Source organism: Pelophylax lessonae (assembly GCF_965119305.1).
Source record: "Pelophylax lessonae genome assembly, chromosome: 4".
NCBI classification, from domain to species: Eukaryota; Metazoa; Chordata; class Amphibia; order Anura; family Ranidae; genus Pelophylax; species Pelophylax lessonae.
The window spans coordinates 449,849,736-449,871,643 of NC_138771.1; the positions used below are offsets into that span (position 1 = coordinate 449,849,736).

General features: G+C 46.4%; 1 protein-coding gene across 1 annotated transcript in view; it reads left to right on the forward strand.

Moving 5' to 3' along the window:
* Positions 1–21,908, forward strand: part of LOC309552694 (E3 ubiquitin-protein ligase RNF213-like) — a gene marked incomplete at its 5' end in the record, with an annotated part of 1,269,694 nt that overhangs the window by 967,371 nt on the left and 280,415 nt on the right. Inside the window, one exon of the mRNA XM_082253620.1 lies at positions 17,242–17,381. Coding sequence (XP_082109746.1) covers positions 17,242–17,381 — 140 coding nt within the window. The remainder of the gene's footprint in view (positions 1–17,241; positions 17,382–21,908) is intronic.

A 21,908-nucleotide genomic window follows, 5' to 3' on the forward strand; every position in this document is an offset into this window, starting at 1 on the left:
CGAGTATACGGGCGTATATTTTGGCATCGGAATTAAGCAAGGAGATGGGGCGAAAGTTAGCAGGGGTGTTAGGTTCTTTCCCTCGTTTGGGTAGCGTGACAATGTGGGCCCCTAGTATGTCAGGTGGGAGTGAAGACACCTCCATGGCCTTGTTAAACACTGCAACTAAAGTGGGGCTCGTGAGGTGGGACGTGAGCTGGAAGAATTCGTTTGAGAATCCATCCGGCCCTGGTGATTTACCCTTGGGCAAGGAGGAGATGCTGGTTTGGACCTCAGACAGTAGAATCGGTGAATTCAACGATTCCAGTTGGTCAGTAGTGAGAGATGGCAGGGACACGGCCGCGAGGAATTGGTCAATATCCGCAGCTGTCGGTTGGTGTTCGCTAGGGTCGTTCTGTAAGTTATACAGCGCGCCGTAGAAGTTGGCAAATTCGTCGGCTATGGCCTGCGGGTGTGTGATTTTCGATTTGGTCGAAGGTTGCAGCAGATGTGCAATCCTTGACTTAGCCTGTTTGTGTTTAACCTGATTGGCCATATATTTCCCCGCTTTGTTAGCTTGAAAATAATGTTGTTGTTTAAGGTATTGGAGATGTTTGTCTGACTGTTCTAGGAGTAGGAGTCTAAGGTCCTGTCTCAGCTTAATCAAAGCCATCGAGTCCGCATCGTTCGGTCGTGCTTTGTTGGTCATTTCCAGATTGTGAATGTCAGTCGTTAGGGATGATATCTTGTCCCTCCTCTGCCTCCGAAGCCGCGACTGCTGCTGGATGCACACCCCCCTAATGAAGGCCTTGAGTGCACCCCACAGCACCCACGGGTCGGAGACAGAGGGTTCGTTAATGGCAAGGAACTCATGTATCTCCTTGTTGAGTCTATTACGACACCCGTCGTCCTGCAAGACCCGGGAGTCACATCTCCAGATACGTGTCGGGGAGAATTTGGCGGATTCCTCTATGGTCAATTCCACCACCGCATGGTCGGACCAGGTGATGTCAGCGATCCCAGAGGAAGTCGCCCTATTCAGCAAAAATAAGTCTACACAGAACAAATCTATCCTGGAATAGGAATTGTGTCTAGGAGAGAAAAAGGAATAGTGCCTTTCCGCTGCATGTTGACATCGCCAAACATCGTACAGCTTCTCTTTATGAAGAAGGGGCCCCAAGGACTGCCGTCGATCCCGGGGGGACGCCGAGGTGTCCAACCCAGGGTCGACGACAGCGTTGAAGTCCCCACACAACAATAAATGACCATATTTAACTTCATATACTTGCGGGAGAACTCTCTTCAGGAACCGAAGTTGGTGCGAGTTTGGTGCGTAGAGTACACACAGAGTCATTGGCATGCCATTTATGTCACAGGTGGTGATGATGAACCTGCCGTCAGGATCCAGTACAGTCTTGTGGATTGTGACCGCCAAAGTGTCTCTAAACGCCAGCATCACACCCCGCTTCTTGTCCTTACAGGAGGCAAACAGGATCAGTGGAAAGTTCTTGTGGGTACAGCGAGGTTGATTGTCAACCTGAAAGTGTGTTTCCTGTACAGCTAATATATCAGCTTTCCGTGAGGTAGCCTCCTTCCACAGAGAGCGTCTTTTTGCGGGGTGATTGAGACCGTTCGCGTTGATGGATATCACCTTAATGGTCATGGGTAGACATAGGGATCCTTAGAGCTGACCTTTGGGCGTACAAAACAGAACAAAAATGCATCAGTTGCGAATCATCCTTACTGTCCAAGGAGGAGGTAGCAGGGGAAGGAGGAATAGGTATGAGGGCAAAAGAAAACAAAAAGCATAAGAAATGGACTGTCTCGGCAGTCCGAGAGCGGAACCAACCGCTAGAAAAATAACAGGAGGCCAGATAGAGGTGCTATCCGTGGCCTAGGACAAAAAACGTGGGTCCTCAGTGTGCGTTGGGGCTGGAGTGCACTGACGGAGACCTGGAGGATCTCTTGCGCGATGCTACTTGCCATTCAGCTTCCAATGGGCGTAAAGGTGGAGAGAAGGGCGGCAAAGCCTGATCCGCCGGCAGTATGTTCCATCTACGGAGCGCTGAAATCCCTTCTTCCAGGGATCTAATAGCCACAGATGAACCTTCATGGGTGACCAGAAGGGTCGCAGGGTATCGCCACTTGTGTTGTACCTGATGGTTGCGCAGAGCCTTAGTGATCGTGGATAGGTTGCGCCTAGCCTGCAGTGTGTGCTTGGACAGGTCCGGCAAGAGTTGTACAGCGCTATATGGATCCGGTAGCTGATTGTTCTGTCTGGAGGCAAGCATGATGCGATCTTTAGCATGGAAAAAATGCACCCTCATGAGAACATCCCTGGGAACATCATGCGTTAGAAAGGAGGGTTTGGGTAGACGGTGAATCCTGTCTATTAAAAGTTCTGAGTCCGGGATAGTGGGGACCAGAGTTTTAAACAGCTCCGTCGCATATTGCAGAAGTTGTGTGGGGGGTACCGATTCTGGAACACCTCTCAGCTTTATATTGTTGCGCCGACTCCGATCTTCCAGATCGGCGACCTTATTTTTCAGCCATGCGATTTCCTCGGATTGAGAGTTCGTCCTGTCTATAACCATATTGATGGATTCAGCATGGGTATTAACAGTCCTTTCCACTAAATCTATCCTGGAGCCCAGAGAGGAGATTTCTTTAGTTATCTGCCTGGTTTGCTGCTGCATGTCAGCCTGCATAGATGCTCGCAGGGAGTACAGCATGTTCTTCATTGAGGATTCTGAGATAGGGTTCCCCCCCGAAGGGCAGGCTGCAAAGGAGTCTCCAGGAGTGGGGCTGAAGGCCGCTGAGGCCTGATTGTTAAAAGTAAGTTCCATACCTGAATCGTGCAGCGCTGGAGGAGGAGAGTCCCTGCGCTGTCTGTGCTTTGCTGGGCTCCGGGATGACGGAGAAGGTGGCGAAGGTGAACCCGAAGATTGTCCGCTATCCGGGTTTGCAATCATGCGGCGCTGAGGTGGGGTAGTCTGGAGCTGTGGAAGCTTGGGGATCTGCGTCGGGCTCGGCTTCCCGCGCTGCCCTCCGCTCGTGGTCCCGCCGCCATTTTGGCGGAGCCCGGAGGCTTGGGAGATGAGATATCCCGTCATTTTACCGGACTGTCCGGTATCCTTCTTGCGCCTAGCCATGGCGGATGTTCCCCCGCAGGTCACGGATCGTGTCCGGGGTGTGTAGGAGCTTTGTGGGCCCTAGTAGCGGCGTTTGTCCTGGGTGGCCGTGCGGAGCTGACTCAACAAGCAGCCATCTTCCGCGCTGGCAGCCACGCCCCCGAATTCCATGTAACTTGAACACATGTTTCATTAGTAGTTCCGCTGTTTGTTTAGATGAAGGTAGTTTGCGAATAGCAATGAAATTTGCCATCTTTGTCAGATGGTCCACTGACACTAGAATGGTATTAAATCCTTTGGAAGGTGGTAGTTCTACTATAAAGTCTAAGGACACAACTTCCCATGGAGCCTGGGGTATTGGTAGACTGCAGAGTAGACCAGATGGTTTTGTAGTGTCAATTTTGGACCTTGCACAGATGTCACATGAAGAAACAAATTTTTGTACAGATGTCTTCATATCAGGCCACCAAAACTGCCTGGTAAGCAAATTAAGGGTTTTCGTCATACCCATATGTCCTGCCATAGGCACATCATGTGATAATTCCAAGATCTTGGTGCGCATAGTAGGGGGTATGTAGAGTTTGTCGTTGTAATAGAGGAAGCCTTCTGCATCAGTACTTAGTTGCGGTGGAGGTGAATCCAATCCTATACTGTGCAAAATCTCTTCCTTCAGGGAACGAACAACACCAATAATACGTTCATAGGGTATTATAGGAATTGAAGTGTCGTGATAGCGCATCCGCTTTTTTATTTTTGTCTGCAGGCGTGTAGGTCACTAGGAAGTTGAATCTCAGGAAGAATAATGACCATCGTACCTGCCGGTGGGAAAGAGTTTTGTTAGTCTGGAGGTATTGAAGGTTTTTATGATCTGTATATATGAGTATTGGTAATCGGGTACCTTCAAGTAGATGTCGCCAATTCTCCAGTGCCAGTTTTATGGCAAGCAACTCCTTTTCACCCACTGGGTAATTCACCTCTGGGCTGCTTAGTGATTTAGAGAAGAAAGCAACTGGGTGGAGTGGTGAAGTATTTGTTGGTCGTTGGGAGAGAACTGCTCCTACTGCCATGTTTGACGCATCTACCTCCAGAATATATTGGAGGGATGGGTCTGAATGGTGTAGTATGGGAGCAGAAGTAAAGCTTGATTTTAACAAGCGGAAAGCTCCATTTGCTTCTTCTGACCATTTGAATGGTTTCTTTATACTTGTAAGTTGTGTGAGAGGTCTCACAATAGCAGAGAAGTTCTTGATGAACTTCCTATAGAAGTTTGAAAATCCAAGGAATCGCTGTAATGCCTTACGAGTTGTTGGTATAGGCCAATCCAGAATACAGGATATCTTGCTCATATCCATCTTGATTCCGGTTTTGGATATGATGTATCCTAGGAATAATATTTCTTCTTTATGAAATAGGCATTTTTTTAATTTCACGTATAGATTGTGTGCGAGTAATCTGGATAACACAAGTCTTACATGTTTTATATGTTCAGACAAAGATCGAGAATAGATAAGTATATCGTCCAGATATACCACAACACAGACATCAAGTAAGTCTCTAAAGATGTCGTTTATGAACCGTTGAAAAGCTGCGGGAGCATTACACAACCCGAATGGCATCACAAGATATTCGAATAATCCGTATCTGGTTCTGAATGCTGTCTTCCACTCATCTCCGTCACGGATTCGAATTAGGTTGTATGCCCCTTTTAGGTCCAATTTAGAGAAGTAGGTAGCCCCACGCACTTGTTCAATGAGTTCAGGGATGAGCGGTAAAGGATAGCGATCCTTTATCGTAATGGTATTTAATTGCCTATAATCGATAATAGGCCTAAGACTTGAATCCTTATTGCGGACAAAGAAAAGTCCTGCAGCTGTGGAAGAAGTAGAGGGTCTGATGAACCCTTTTGTCAAATTCTCATCCAAGTATTCCTTGAGATGAGAGAGTTCATCCTGGGAAAGAGGATAAACATGACCGAAAGGCAATTTGCTGTTAGGGAGTAGATCGATAGTGCAATCATAATCCCTATGGGGAGGCAACACTTGAGCATTTTTCTCAAGGGAGACTTCGGACAGATCCTGATAGCATAGTGGTGCAATCTCATCTGACACCACAGACAGGATCTTTCCATAAGATGGGAGGTTACACGTAATCTCGCAATAGTGAGAAGGGAAAGTTAGAGTCCGTCTTTTCCAATCTATGATTGGTTGATGTGTGTGTAACCAGGGAAGTCCCAAAATAATGGGAAAATGGGGTGAAGATAGTATATCAAAAGTGGTGGTCTCTGTATGAGACTCGTTAGCAGTGACAAGGAGTGCTTGTGTCTGATTGGTGATTGGTCCAGAAGATAACGGAATACCGTTAATGAAACTAACAGAGACAGGTTTAGGTTTTGAAATAATAGGTATTTTATTTAAAGTAACAAAACGTGTATCAATATAATTCCCACAAGATCCTGTGTCGATCATAGCCTTGGTGGTAATCCTAGTCTGGTCCCACTGTAATGTTAAATGAACAAAGAGATAGGGATTAGAAAAGGAAGTCGTTAATCCCCCTAGCAAGACATGTGAACACTCACCCTCTTTTTTGCGGACAAGGGGACAGACGCTTATCAAATGATCCGGGGATGCGCAGTACATGCAGAGGTTTCTGGATCTTCTCCTGGCTCGTTCAGTAGTTGATAAAGGTGGGCGTATGGTTTCTACCTCCATAGGAGTAGGGTCAACGGCCGAAATCCGAGAAGGACTAGACAATGGCATTCCCATTTTCTCAGCCTTTCTTTCTCGCAGTCGCCTGTCAATGTTGATACTGAGTTGTATTAAGGCATCCAAAGTGCCAGGTAAATCCGCTCGGGCGAGCTCGTCTTTAACGGTTTCTGACAACCCGAGTCTGAACTGAGTTCGCAGAGATGTATCATTCCACCCTGAATCAAGGGTCCATCTTTTGAACTCTGCTACAAAGTCTTCAACAGGTCTCCTTCCTTGTTTTAAAGCCCTCAATTGGATATCAGCAGTAGAGATGTATAGAACTGTTCGCCGGCGAACAGTTCCCGGCGAACTTAGCATGTTCGCGTTCGCCGCTGCCGGCGAACATATGCGATGTTCGGTCCGCCCCCCATAAGACATCATTGAGGCAAACTTTGACCCTGAACTTTACAGTCAGCAGACACATTTCCAGCCAATCAGCGTACCTCCCTCCCACACCCTCCCACCTCCTATAAATAAGCAAGGGCAGCATCCATCTTAGATCATTCTGAAGCAGTGTGTGTAGTGAGAGTAGGGAGAGCTGCTGCTGCTGCTGCTGTTAAGCTAGGGACAGTTAGTCAGTGTTCCTGGTCTTGCAGTGTTCTTGGTCCACTTCTGCTGTAATATCAGCACCCCAAAAAGCCCTTCTAAGGGCTGGTATTTGTGTTTTTTTTTTATATATATATATATATATATATATATATATATATACCTAGCGTCCCCAAAAGCCCTTTTAAGGGCTGGTAATTGAGTTGTTTCTTCATATATATATATATCTATATCTATCTAGTGTCCCCAAAAGCCCTTTTAAGGGCTGGTAATTGAGGATTTTTTTATTTATATATATACATATATATAGTGTCCCCAAAAGCCCTTTTAAGGGCTGGTAAGGTAATAGATTTTTTTCTTTATATATATATATATATATATATATATATATATATCTATTGTACACTGCAGTTGCCTGCCCGCTGTGTGTGAGAGGCCACAGACCTACCACAGACTGTACTGTGTGCACACCACACTCATTTCGGGTGGCACAGGCACAGTACCTGGCATTTTAAAAAATATTTTTTTTTCCTCTGTCATAATTGCAGTGAGTGCTGTGTCAGGTCCACAGAGTGCACTGTACCCACTGCAGTGCACTGCCCACCACTGATATATATACGTTGGCACAGCATCTTGTTGCAATAAATTGAAAAAAAAAATATTTTTTATTATTGCAGTTGCCTGGGCTGCCAGTGACTGTCAGGTCCACAGAGTGTACTATGCCCACTGCAGTGCCACTGTGTGCCCACCCACCACTGATATATAAGGTGGCACAGCAGCTTGCAAAGTAAAAAAAAATATATATTTTTTTAAATTGCAGTTGCCTGGGTGCCAGTGACTGCTGTCAGGTCCACAGAGAGTGTACTGTGCCACTGCCCACCCACCACTGATATATAAGGTGGCACAGCAGCTTGCAAAGTAAAAAAAATATATATATATTTTTAAATTGCAGTTGCCTGGGTGCCAGTGACTGCTGTCAGGTCCACAGAGAGTGTACTGTGCCACTGCACACCCACCACTGATATATAAGGTGGCACAGCAGCTTGCAAAGTAAAAAAATATATATATATTTTTTAAATTGCAGTTGTCTGGGTGCCAGTGACTGCTGTCAGGTCCACAGAGAGTGTACTGTGCCACTGCCCACCCACCACTGATATATAAGGTGGCACAGCAGCTTGCAAAGTAAAAAAAAATATATATATTTTTTAAATTGCAGTTGCCTGGGTGCCAGTGACTGCTGTCAGGTCCACAGAGAGTGTACTGTGCCACTGCCCACCCACCACTGATATATAAGGTGGCACAGCAGCTTGCACTCATAGTACAACAGTAACAACACATTAAAAAAGAAAATGACAGGCAGAGGCAGGCCACCCCGCAAGGGCCGTCGTGGTCGTGGTGCTGTGATTTCCTTAGGCCCTAGAATAATGCCCAGTGTTCAGAGGCCACCACAGACCCTGAACTCAAAAAATTCTGAGGCCATAGTTGACTGGCTTACACAAGACACCCAATCGTCTACAGCTTCCGCTCGGAACCCTAATGCACCATCCTCCTCCAGCTCAGCTTCGGGCACCTCTCAATTTACCACTCGCCAGCCCGCCGGCACCACCACCAACACTAGCACCACAGCCGCTTCACTTGATCCGTCAGAGGAGTTATTTTCACATCAGTTTGAAGAAATAAGTGATGCGCAACTATTAGTGCCAGAGGATGTAGATAACGGGGATATGTCTCAGTCAGGCAGCATTATACACATGGACGTACATTGTGATGATGATGATGTTGTACCTGCTGCTGCTGCCTTTGCTGAGTTGTCAAGTGAAGCGGCTGATGATGACGATGTGTCTGTGGATGTCACCTGGGTGCCTGCTCGAAGAGCAGAAGAAGAGGGGGAAAGTTCAGATGGGGAGACAGAGAGGAGGAGGAGACGAGTTGGAAGCAGGGGGAGGAGGTCATCGCAAGGAGCTAGTGGCGCAGTCAGACAGCATGTAGATTCGGCACCCGGGGTCAGCCAGACAGCACGCCAATCAACGCAAGCTGTTGCCACCACCAGAATGCCGTCCTTGCAAAGCTCAGCAGTGTGGCATTTTTTTTGTGTGTCTGCCTCTGATATCAGCGATGCCATTTGTAACCTGTGCCAAAAGAAACTGAGTCGTGGGAAGTCCAACACCCACCTAGGTACAACTGCTTTGCGAAGGCACATGATCTCACATCACAAACGCCTATGGGATCAACACATGAGTAAAAGCAGCACACAAACTGAAAGCCACCATCCTCCTCCTGGTCCAGCATCTTCAGCCACGTCAACCACTGCTGTCCTCCATGCCCCCTATCAACAACCCGCCCCTCCGCCTCTCACCTTCAGCAGTTCCTGCTCGTCACCTGCCCACAGTCAGGTGTCTGTGAAGGAAATGTTTGAGCGTAAAAAGCCAATCTCGCAGAGTCACCCCCTTGCCCGGCGTCTGACAGCTGGCTTGTCGGAACTCTTAGCCCGCCAGCTTTTACCATACAAGCTGGTGGAGTCTGAGGCCTTCAAAAAATTTGTCGCTATTGGGACACCGCAGTGGAAGGTACCCGGCCGAAATTATTTTTCACAAAAGGCAATCCCCAACCTGTACTCTATTGTGGAAAAGGAAATCATGTCACGTCTGGCACACAGTGTTGGGGCAAGGGTCCATCTGACCACTGATAGCTGGTCTGCAAAGCACGGTCAGGGCAGGTATATAACGTACACTGCGCATTGGGTAAACCTGCTGGCGGCTGCCAAGCATGGAATGCGTGGCTCTGCTGCAGAGGAGTTGGTGACACCGCCACGACTTGCAGGCAGGCCTGCTGCCACCTCCTCTACTCCTCCTACTCCATCCTCTTTGCTAACCTCCTCGGCTGAGTCCTCTTCTGCTGTTGCGTCTTGCTCCACACCAACTGCACCCCCCCAGCTCCCCAGGGGCTATTCCACATGCCGGATACGACAGTGTCACGCTGTCTTGGGGTTGACTTGCCTGAAAGCAGAGAGTCACACCGGACCAGCACTACTGTCCGCCCTGAATGCACAGGTGGATCAGTGGCTGACCCCGCACCAATTGGAGATCGGCAAAGTGGTGTGTGACAACGGGAGCAATTTGTTGGCGGCATTGAATTTGGGCAAGTTGACACATGTGCCGTGCATGGCACATGTGTTGAATCTGATTGTGCAACGTTTTGTGCAGAAGTACCCAGGCTTACAGGACGTCCTCAAGCAGGCCAGGAAGGTGTGTGGCCATTTCAGGCGTTCCTACACGGCCATGGCGCACTTTGCAGATATTCAGCGGCGAAACAACATGCCAGTGAGGCGCTTGATTTGCGACAGCCCGACACGTTGGAATTCAACACTGCTAATGTTCGACCGCCTGCTCCAACAAGAAAAAGCGGTCAACGAGTATTTGTATGACCGGGGTGCTAGGACAGCCTCTGCGGAGCTGGGTATTTTTTTGCCACGCTACTGGACGCTCCTGCGCAATGCCTGTAGGCTCATGCGTCCTTTTGAGGAGGTGACAAACCTAGGGAGTCGCACTGAAGGCACCATCAGCGACATCATCCCATATGTTTTTTTCCTGGAGCGTGCCCTGCGAAGAGTGCTGGATCAGGCCGTAGATGAGCGTGAAGAGGAAGAGGAAGAGTTGTGGTCACCATCACCACCACCAGAAACAGCCTTACCATCGATTGCTGGACCTGCGGCAACACTGGAAGAGGAGTGTGAGGAAGAGGAGTCAGAGGAGGAATGTGGCTTTGAGGAGGAGGAACACCAACCACAGCAGGCATCCCAGGGTGCTCGTTGTCACCTATCTGGTACCCGTGGTGTTGTACGTGGCTGGGGGGAAGAACACACCTTCAATGACATCAGTGAGGACGAGGAATTGGACATGAGTAGCTCGGCATCCAACCTTGTGCAAATGGGGTCTTTCATGCTGTCATGCCTGTTGAGAGACCCTCGTATAAAAAGGCTGAAGGAGAACGACCTGTACTGGGTGGCCACGCTACTAGACCCCCGGTATAAGCAGAAAGTCTGTGATATGTTACCCAATTACCGGCAGTCGCAAAGGATGCAGCAGCTACAAAATAAGTTAAAAACTATGCTTTACACAGCGTATAAGGGTGATGTCACAGCACAACGGGAATCCAACAGGGGAAGAGGTGAAAGTAATCCTCCTCCTACCACCACAACCACGCCGGCAAGGACAGGATGCTTTACAGACGTCTTGTTGATGGAGGACATGCGGAGCTTTTTTAGTCCTATGCATCGCCACAGCCCTTCGGGGTCCACCCTCAGAGAACGACTCGACCGACAGGTAGCAGACTACCTTGCCTTAACTGCAGATATCGACACTCTGAGGAGCGATGAACCCCTTGACTACTGGGTGTGCAGGCTTGACCTGTGGCCTGAGCTATCCCAGTTTGCCATTGAACTTCTGGCCTGCCCCGCTTCAAGTGTGCTGTCAGAAAGGACCTTCAGCGCAGCAGGAGGTATTGTCACTGAGAAGAGAAGTCGCCTAGGTCAAAAAAGTCTTGATTACCTCACGTTTATTAAGATGAATGAGGCATGGATCCCGAAGGGACTGACAGTGGGGGATGCATTTGACTAAAAAAGGCCTGGTGATGACTGAGATGCCTTGGCCTAAAAATGGTCCACACGCTGCTGTATATAATCATTCTCTGCATGCCGGATGACTTACGTGACGTCTCCGCCACCAACTACGGTTCAAGCCGCAATGTTTTAGTGCACTTTCTGCCTTAAAACCTCAATTTTTCAGGCCGCTGCTACAGCAGCGGCTGCAACAATACCTACTTTTTCATGCATGTGTACATGCCTAATTTTTCTGGCCTCTGGTGCTACACTGTGGCTGCAAAAAAACAAAAAAAAAGGCACATACATGTGTCAATTCCCCTTCGTGATCGTTACCTTGTCGTGGTGAAGGGGCTTGCGTATCACAATGAAGCGATCACCTCTAGGATTGTGTTGGCACACCCCAGATGATAAGGTCGTTGCTTCATTGTGTACAGACCAAAAGCGATCCGCAGGATAATTTTTCATAAAAAAAAACATTCATTTTCTTTCATTCTTTCTGCGGAGCTGGGTATTTTTTGGCCGCGTTACTGAATGCTCATGAACAATGGCTGTAGGCTCATGCGTCCTTTTGCGGAGATGACAACCCTGGTGGTCAGTCGAACCCAAGGCAACATCATCGACCTCATCCCATATGCGTTTTTTCTGGAGCGTGCCCTGCGAAGAGTACTGGATCAGGCTGTAGATGAGCATGAAGAGGAAGAGTTGTGGTCCTCATCACCACCAGAAGCAGCCTTGTCGTTGTCAATTGCTGGACCTGTGGCAACGCAGAGAGAGGAGTCTGAAGAAGAGAAGTCAGAGGAGGAAGGTGGCTTTGAGGAGGTGGAATACCAGCCACAGCAGGCGTCCCAGGGGGCTTGTTCTCACCTTTCGGGGACCCTTGGTGTTGTATGTGGCTGGGTGGAGGAAGAGACCTTCAATGATGTCAGTGAGGACAAGGAACAGGACATGGCTAGCTTGGTATCCAACCTTGTGCAAATTGGGAGTTTGCGGTTGTGCAAATGGACTGACTGACTGTTAAACGGGGAGTTTGGTCTGTCATAGTTTGGTCTGTCACTGTGAAGCGGGCGACGGGCGTACCCCTTACACTACTTGACCGATAAAACATCATACCTGATCGTATTCACACACTGGATGTTTTAGTGCTGGTTTACACTGCCGCTACCACTAAAGTAGCGTCGCTTCCAGTGCGACTTTGGCGCGACTTAGCGCGACTTTGGCGCGACCTCATCGCGAGGTGACTTTTTATTTGGCCAATCACAATATCATGTTTTGTGACCGTCACCTAATTTCCTTTTCCTGTTTTTTGTTTTACATATTTCCCCATGTGTGCAGTGTTGTCTGTGTCATAGCTCAACTGATAGGCATGTTTGCCTTGGCATATCATATTTCAGCTTGCCAGAAAGAAAAAAAGACAGCTGGAAAGACACTGCATTAGTTTTCTACTAAAAATCATAAGAAAAATGCTGTTTTTTTTGAGTTGTGGACATACTACAGAGCTGAAACTTGACAGGTACACTTTTTAGACCCCCCAGACACTAAATACAAAAAATGACATGCCTGCCTAAAAAAATGCCCGATAAATGCCTGCAAGAGAAAAAGACAGCCGCAGAGAAGCCGTATTACTGAAAATATAAGAAAAATGCTGTTTTTTAGGGGTTCTGGACATGCTACAGAGCTGAAACTTGACAGGTACACTTTTTAGACCCCCCAGACACTAAATACAAAAAATGACATGCCTGCCTAAAAAAATGCCCGCTAAATGCCTGCAAGAGAAAAAGCCAGCCGCAGAGAAGCCATATTCCTGAAAATATAAGAAAAATGCTGTTTTTTAGGGGTTCTGGACATGCTACAGAGCTGAAAATTGACAGGTACACTTTTTAGACCCCCCAGACACTAAATACAAAAAATGACATGCCTGCCTAAAAAAATGCCCGATAAATGCCTGCAAGAGAAAAAGCCAGCCGCAGAGAAGCCATATTCCTGAAAATATAAGAAAAATGCTGTTTTTTAGGGGTTCTGGACATGCTACAGAGCTGAAACTTCACAGGTACACTTTTTAGACCCCCCAGATGCTAAATCCAAAGAAATTTTTTATTTTTATTTTTTTTTTAATTTTTCCAATAATTGGCTCTCTATCAAAAAATTATAATTTTTAAGAACTTTTTTTTGCGTGATCCCTCTCCGGCATGCCACAGTCCAGGTGTTAGTCCCCTTGAAACAACTTTTCCATCACTATTGTGGCCAGAAAGAGTCCCTGTGTGTTTTAAAATTCGCCTGCCTATTGAAGTCTATGGCGGTTCGCCCGGTTCGCCGGTTCGCGAACATTTGCCGATGTTCGCGTTCGCCGTTCGCGAACGGCGAATTTTAGGTTCGCGACATCACTAATCAGCAGTACTCTGCCTATTGGGGTCTTCATATAAACTAGCGAGTTCCGCTAGGAATAAAGGATAGGAGTTGAGAAGCTGATCATCTTTCTCAAAGAGAGAGTCTGCCCAGGCCCGTGGATCACCCGTTAAGTATGAAATAACGGTACAGACTTTAATTTGATCAGTAGGGTAAGTACGAGGTTTTAGCAAAAAAAGCAATTGACATGCGTTTTTGAATTCACAAAATTTTTTCCGATCACCTGTAAACACTAGAGGAGGGTTTATTTTAGGTTCAGGGGGCTGAGCAGCAGTAAGCTGTGAAAGACGGGTTACCTGCTGTCTCAGAGTCTGATTTTCTTATTTTACTTCAGTAAGAGCAAGTATTAATGCATTTACTTGTTGTGTTAATTGTGTCACTTGAGTGGGTAATTCTGCTGAATCCATTTTTTGGGTTCGTTCAATCTCTAACTCTCCTGCGTTTTTATAGTAAGCTGGATTTGCAGCTGCAGAATCTCCACTCAGTAGTCATGTAGAGATGTGTTGGAATACCAGATCCAACTCTCCAGACTCATCACTGTGGGCCTGTCTGCTTCAGCATACAGATATACACACACTCAATGAGATGTTCCTGGAGTGATAGGATGTATATGGCAGTATGGAGGTAATGTGCTGAAGGGACAGGTGTGAGCAGTGAAAGTAATGATAAGCACTTGATTAGTAATGTTCAGGAGAGTAGTAGATGGTAATAGGTAGAATGCAGATAGGTTAGTAATCATGTATGGTAACAGGTGGTAAGGACAGCAGATGACATATACAGGATAGACTAACCCAGTGCAAGGATAGATGGTAGTAGACTCAAGAGCTAGCAATCTATGTAACAGTGCAGATGATAGAATTAGTATGCATAGATAGTAACAGTCCTTAATGTGCAGAAGTAGATAGTGTAAGTTAGTTATGGAGGATTCCCCTGTGGGGTACTTATCACTAGTAAGGTTAGTAAGTAGAGGGGTCCAGTAGTGAGGGAGTGATCCGGTAGCGAGATACGGGATCAGTAGCGAGGTTCCGGTCTGTTCCAGGTAAAGGAGAGTAGCTGGAGGCTCCGGCAGCATAAGTCAAAGCTTGTAAGCATGCGGGTTGAACGAACAATGTGAGAGAGAAAGCCGGCGATTGAAATAGCCGCTCAGAGCGGCGCTCAGCGATGACGTCATCCGGCTTAAAGGTATATGCGTTCCACCTAACTAAAAAAGGTGGGACGCAATATGGAAAGGAAAATGGGCAATAAGGGTACCAAAGGTACCAGAATCTTACACTTGGCCATCTAACAGAGTTCCTGTACAAACACTGTACCTCAGTTAGCACACTTTCTCCAGCTTCCTTGCTGTTCCAGCCCAAAGGCTCACCATGTACTCATACCGTGCAGACATGCACCCTTCTCCCTTGCACGCCAGGACTCCTCGGGAGGGTGGAGCCCAGAACACTGGTCCCGTCTGCCTTAAAAAGCCCAGATCCACCTGCACAATCAGTGTGCTGGCTGTTTCTAAGACCTGGTCCCATGATTGGAGATTTCCTCCCACCCAGATCGCTTGGAAATCTCCAGACTCCAGGTCCCCAACTGGACTTTATGCACCATAGGGGAGACTGCAAACCCAGTCTTTTCCCAGTAAAACAGTCCTCCTGGAGCCTTTCAACCTGCCTGGTTGATAATCCTGGGAGAAATACCTGCTCACCACTAGATGCACTGCCAAAAAATATATATATTTATATATATACACATACAGAGACATAGAAAGACAGACATGCTCACATCACTGCTTGCCTGCACACTTGATGAATACTCATGGATCTCTGCAGTCTCTTGTTATCTCCACCCTCATCCAGCCCCTCCAGCTCTGCAGCTCTCATTGGCTTTCCTATGACTAATCCCTCCTCCCTTGCTGGGAAACTCTCACGAGAGTTAGAGAGAAAGTGCTGTGCATGATGTCATTAGCCTGGGCTAATTACCAGACAAGAAAGAGGAAGTGGGCTGTATAAGGTATTTACTGGCAGAAAAAAAATGCTTTATTATCCAAAGTTAAAACAATAAGGGCAGAGGATTAAATAGATGGAAAGTTTTAAAAAATGACTGAAGGTCCGCTTTAATTCAACATCAATCACATTGTCGAGCTATGTTAATCCAACGTTAATTGTGAGTGACATCCAACAAAGTTCACAAATCTTTTAATCACCTAAGGACCGCCCGCCGCAGTTTTACTGCGGCAGGAAGCCCCTCCTGCGTGACCCGATGTAGCCCTATGTCGGTCGCGCGCCTGCTGCTAGGGGGCGAGCGCACACTGGCGGCGGCGCGCTACTGCCCCCACTCAGCAGCAGGGACTCCGCCAGGCACCCGCAATCGCTCCCCGCTGAGAGAGAAGGACGGTCAGCTATTGTAAACACAGCTGACCATTCTTCTCTCTGGAATGATCACAGAGAGCCTGTGATCCTTCTATATAGGAACACAAGTCTCTGTGATCATTTCAAAAACCCATCCCCCTCACAGTTAGAAACACTCCCCTAGGCTTACATTTAACCCTTTGATTACCCACTGTGTTAACCCTTTTCCTGCCAGTGTCATTATTGCAGTAATAGTGCATATTTTTAGCACTGATTACTGTAGTAATGTCACTGGTCCCCCCAAATGTGTAAAAAATGTCAGTTAGGGATCTGATCTGTCCGCTGCAATGTTGCAGTCCCGATAAAAATCGCAGATCGCCTCCATTACTATCAATAAAAAAACAATAAAAATTATATACAATTTTCTCTAGTTTGTAGACGCGATAACTTTTGCGCAAACCAATAAAAATACGCTTTTTGCGATTTTAACAAAAATATGTAGCAGAAAACAAATTGACCTAAACTTATGAAACAATTTGATTTTTACATTTTTTTTGGGGGAATGTTATATGGCAGAATGTAAAAAATATTTTTTGTTTATAGCGCAAAAAATCAGAGGTGATCAAATACCACCAAAAGAAAGCTCTATTTGTGGGAAAAAAGGACATCAATTTTACTTGGGTACAGCATTGCACGACCGCCCAATTTTCCATTAAAGTAATGCAGTGCCAAATCACAAAAAATTGCCTGGTCATTAAGGGGGTAAAACCAGAAGTGTTTAACATAGATGGTGGTCCATTGTGGTCCTGAAGTGGTTAACATAGATGGGACAACTGTAGTTCCTCTGTACAATAGTGAATATATCTGCATACTTCAATGTGTTCCCCAAAGTTGAGCATCATGATAAATGCCCCGATAGCAAGGATAACTTACCACAAACTTGTGACAGTGTTGAATTGTAAGTCTGTTAGCTTGCTTAATATTTTCACTAGCAAGTTTCACTTGAAGCACAAGCCCTAGTTGACACCTTTCCAATTTGTAGCAAATTTCCGTGGCAAGTCTCTATCGAGAGCAAAGTTGCAATGGTGAGTCCTACAGCAAGAGCTCTGCAAGTCTACAGCATGAAAATTCAACCACCGTGACCCCTGTGGTGGGATGACTATTGCACAACATAACTGAACCAGAACTTGCAGCAGACTTGCAGAATGTTTGCAAAGAAAAATGATCTGGAGTTATGCAATGCAGATTTGCTGCAATAGTGCAACAAACTTGTGAAGCCTGGCAAGTCTACCAATAGCTTAGCAAGACATTTTCAAACTTGCAACACAATTGCTTGCTATACAGAAAGAAGTAAGCTGCTGAAAATCTTCATAAATCTGGCAGCCACTATTCCAAACTAAAAATACATAGTTGGGTGGACTATAATATAGGTTTCATTTGTAATATGTATTTATATATGTTTTGTAATATTGAATTATAGCTTGAGTTGTTGATTGTTTTTTTAGTTCACAGACTGAAACTATTCTGGTAGAGAACTACATGAATATCTGTCATTTTGGGAACAATTCCTTACCTTTTAGCTGGAGGATTAAAGACTCCTTGGAAGATATTTGGACCCAAGTCGGGTACATGGGTCATAAAGAAGGTAAAAATCATTTTTCAAACAATGATCTAGCAGCTTAGGGCTATCCCTAACATGACATAAAGATTATATCATGTTTGGAAGGAACAATTGATCACTTTTGTTCTACCTTCTGATAAAATGTTGCAATTTTCTTTCCGACACTGTGCCCTCTCCCCACTTAGCCCCATTTTGCAGGCTTCGGGTAAGTCGTGCACCATATATATTAAAGCGGACTTCCACCCAACAGTAGAACTTCTGCTTATATGCTTCCTCCCCCCTTCTGGTGCCACATTTGGCACCTTTCAGGGGGAAGGGGGGGAATGAGTTCCTTCTTCCTCTGCTGCTGGGCCAATTAGAAAGCACAGCGCGCTTTGTGCATGTGCAGTAGGGAACCAGCTGTGAAGCCGAAAGACTTCACTGCCAGGTTCCCTTAACCTGAATGGCAGTGGCAGCACCCGAGAGCCAATTCAAAAATCTGCTTTGGGTGCCGACATTGCGGGAATCTGGGACAGGTAAGTTCTAATATTTAAAAGTCAGCAGATACAGTATATGTGTTTTGCAAAATAAAGATTTTATATTAAAATAAAATTAACCCAAAACTATTAACTCCCAATTAAACCATCAGATTAAATCAGCTAATTATATTCCAGGTGCATCAAAACAAAGATGTGTAACATTTTACAGTTCATTGTCCCCTACTTCCAGCTGTAGAGTGGGATGCTTGCTTTCTCTGAGGAAGCAGTAGCCTTATTGTAGTGGTCTAAAAAACCCACACTGAGTCAGACCTATGGGTTTGCAATCAGCACAGCTCATGTTCCTAAATATTTGAAGAGCTCTGGCTCTAACTCAGGATGGGGCTGAAATCACTGCTTCTCTACAGAAAGCAAAGGGTCCCACTCTGCAACTGCTTGCCTTTTTGCCTGCTTTAGAAAGAAAACTAACATTAAGACATTGAGCATTTGTTTTGATACGCTTGAAATGTATTTATATGGATTTGTGCAGCGCTAAAAACAACTAAAATAATAAATATGTCACATTGGTCATGCGTGCAGTGAATAAAACAAGACCAAAGAAAGAAAGTCCATAGGGGTCATGAATCACAAAAATGGATTTTAGATGTAAAATAATAATCCAAAAAGGAGGTTAAGTCCCAAGGTTTTGGTGAGCAGGAGGAAAAACACCCGTGGTAGGTAAGTGAGAGATGGCTGCTTACCAGAGGGAGTGGGCCCCCAACTTAATGGACAGGCCACAAAGGCTATGGAAGTAAACCACTCAAGATAAACTCTTTCCTCCACACGCTTAGGGATATGGACCGCTTGTAACCACTCTTGACATTCCAAGGTACAACACACTGTAGCAGTAAGGCTCATATACAGCTCCGGTGTAAAGTGTTAACCATATGGGAAGGAAGATAGAGGGAGACCATAGCGTAATCCAGCATTTGCAATCAAACAAGTTTATTAAAAGTTCCAATTACATCTTAGTAGACATGTACAGGCAAAACAGCATAAAATCGCGGCGTCCCGCGGAAGTAAGATGAGCCGGCGTCGAGAGGGGCGTGACGAACGTGGTGTCCGGAACCGCCCGACCGGTTTAGTCAGATGTGACGTCGTCTGGGGCGTGGTTACCGGGCACCACCATCACGCCTACAAGTCCCCTGATCATCCGACACTTCCGCTCTCTCGGCCAATCACCATCAACTGAGGGCGGAAGTGACGCAATAGCACCTCAACCCTTGTGGGCGGAAGTAGCAAAATAATTGAAAACATTCATTGAGCGCAGGAAATGTCCACTCAAGAATACCAAACGAAACATTATGCCAAGAATTAATAATGGACATCTAATATCCAAATATAATGGGCCCAAAAAATATCCTACAACGCACTATGTTATAAAATAGGCAATGTAAGGATAATTTACCAAAAAATCAGTAATTACTAAAAGGCTCCATCTAGTGGAAAAAAAGGGCATTGCTAGTAAATAGTAATCATGAAGAACATGGTGTAAGGTGCATATTGCGGCACTCCCAATTTAACACGATAAACCTCACACAATTAATAAATAAATTCCATAAGAGCTTGAAAAGGATTGTTAAGAGCAAAAAATGGACAATAAAAACAGTTTAAAACAACAGTAGGGATACATAATATAAAGTGCATAGTGCTATGCTCTCTAATAATATAATGAACCAAACATAGTGAATATTAAAATCCATACTGGTTAATAGTGATGTCGCGAACCTAAAATTTGCCGTTCGTGAACGGCGAACGCGAACATCGGCAAATGTTCGCGAACCGGGCGAACTGCCATAGACTTCAATAGGCAGGCGAATTTTAAAACTCACAGGGACTCTTTCTGGCCACAATAGTGATGGAAAAGTTGTTTCAAGGGGACTAACACCTGGACTGTGGCATGCCGGAGGGGGATCCATGGCAAAACTCCCATGGGAAATTAGGTAGTTGACAGAGAGTCGGGTTTTAATCCATAAAGGGCATAAATCACCTAACATTCCTAAATTGTTTGGAATAACGTGCTTTAAAACATCCAGTGTTTGTATACGATCAGGTGTGATGTTGTATCAATCAGGTAGTGTAAGGGTTATGCCCGCTTCACAGTGACAGTCTGACAGACAAAACTCCCCATTGTCATGGACATGCAATAAATGTCTGGTAGTTTACCTGTTCCTCATCCTCATGTCTGCATTAAGGGCCAGACTCTTCCTTCTGGCTGCTTTTATCATCTCTCTTCCCTGTTTGGCTCCACCCCAGGCCATTCCAGGAAGTCTATACTAACCAGTGCACTGCAGGTCAGCTTTGCTGTTCCCTGTTACTAGTTTCCTGTTTCCTGTGTGCTTGATCTACTGTTCTGTGTACTGACTTTGGCTTGTCTCTGACTATTCCTGTTTGCCTGTTACCCTGACCTTTGGCCTGTCCCGTGGTTACCCTTGTCTGCCTGTTACCCCGCCCTCGGCTTACCCATCACCATTCCGTGTGTCCTGAGTGGCTGCTTCCCTTCTCTCCCTACGGAGCGTGACCTGGGGGACCCCAGGGGCCGCGACCTGGGCCCAGCTGCAGCCAAGTCCATCCTCACCACTAGAGGCTCTGGTGAACACCTGCTGGGTCTTAGACTCCGCACCCTGGGGAATCTTGGGCTCATGCTCCGGTCCATCCGCAGCAGTCTGCTATCGGGTTCACTACCTTGCGCTGCGCCCCTGCCTCCAACAGGGTGCAGTTGTCACCTGGCCACAGGTGACCTGACACCCATTTAACAGTCAGTCAGTCCATTTGCACAACCCCAAACTTCCCATTTGCACAAGGTTGGATACCAAGCTAGCCATGTCCCGTTCCTTGTCCTCACTGACGTCATTGAAGGTCTCTTCCTCCACCCAGCCACGTACAACACCAAGGGTCCCCGAAAGGTGACAACAAGCCCCCTGGGGCTCCTGCTGTGGTTGGTCTTCCACCTCCTCAAAGCCACCTTCCTCCTCTGACTTCTCTTCTTCAGACTCCTCTCTCTACGTTGCCACAGGTGCAGCAATCGACAACGACAAGGCTGCTTCTGGTGGTGATGGGGACCACAACTCTTCCTCTTCATGCTCATCTACGGCCTGATCCAGCACTCTTCGCAGGGCACGCTCCAGAAAAAACGCATATGGGATGAGGTCGATGATGTTGCCTTGGGTTCGACTGACCAGGTTTGTCACCTCCGCAGAAGGATGCATGAGCCTACAGCCATTGTGCATGAGCATTCAGTAACGCGGCCAAAAAATACCCAGCTCCACAGAGGCTGTCCTCTTTTTTTTAAATTAAAGAAAATTAATGTTTTTTCTATGAAAAATTATCCCGCAGATCGCTTTTGGTCTGTTCACAATGAAGCAACGACCTTATCATCTGGGGTGTGCCAACACACTCCTAGAGGTGATCGCTTCATTGTGATACGCAAGCCCCTTCACCACAACAAGGTAACGATCACGCAGGGGAATTGACACATGTATGTGCCTTTTTTTTATTTTTTGTTTTTTTGCAGCCACAGTGTAGCACCAGAGGCCAGAAAAATTAGGCATGTACACATGCATGAAAAAGTAGGTATTGTTGCAGCCGCTGCTGTAGCAGCGGCCAGAAAAATTGAGGTTTTCAAGGCAGAAAGTGCACTAAAACATTGCGGCTTGAACCGTAGTTGGTGGCGGAGACGTCACGTAAGTCATCCGGCATGCACAGATTAAATACAGCAGCGTGAGGACCATTTTTAGCCCAAGGCATCTCATCAGGCCTTTTTTAGTCAAATGCATCCCCCACTGTCAGTCCCTTCGGGATCTATGCCTCATTCATCTTAATAAAGGTGAGGTAATCTAGACTTTTTATACCTAGGCGACTTCTCTTCTCAGTGACAATACCTCCTGCTGCGCTGAAGGTCCTTTCTGACAGGACACTTGAAGCGGGGCAGGCCAGAAGTTCAATGGCAAATTGGGATAGCTCAGGCCACAGGTCAAGCCTGCACACCCAGTAGTCAAGGGGTTCATCGCTCCTCAGAGTGTCGATATCTGCATTT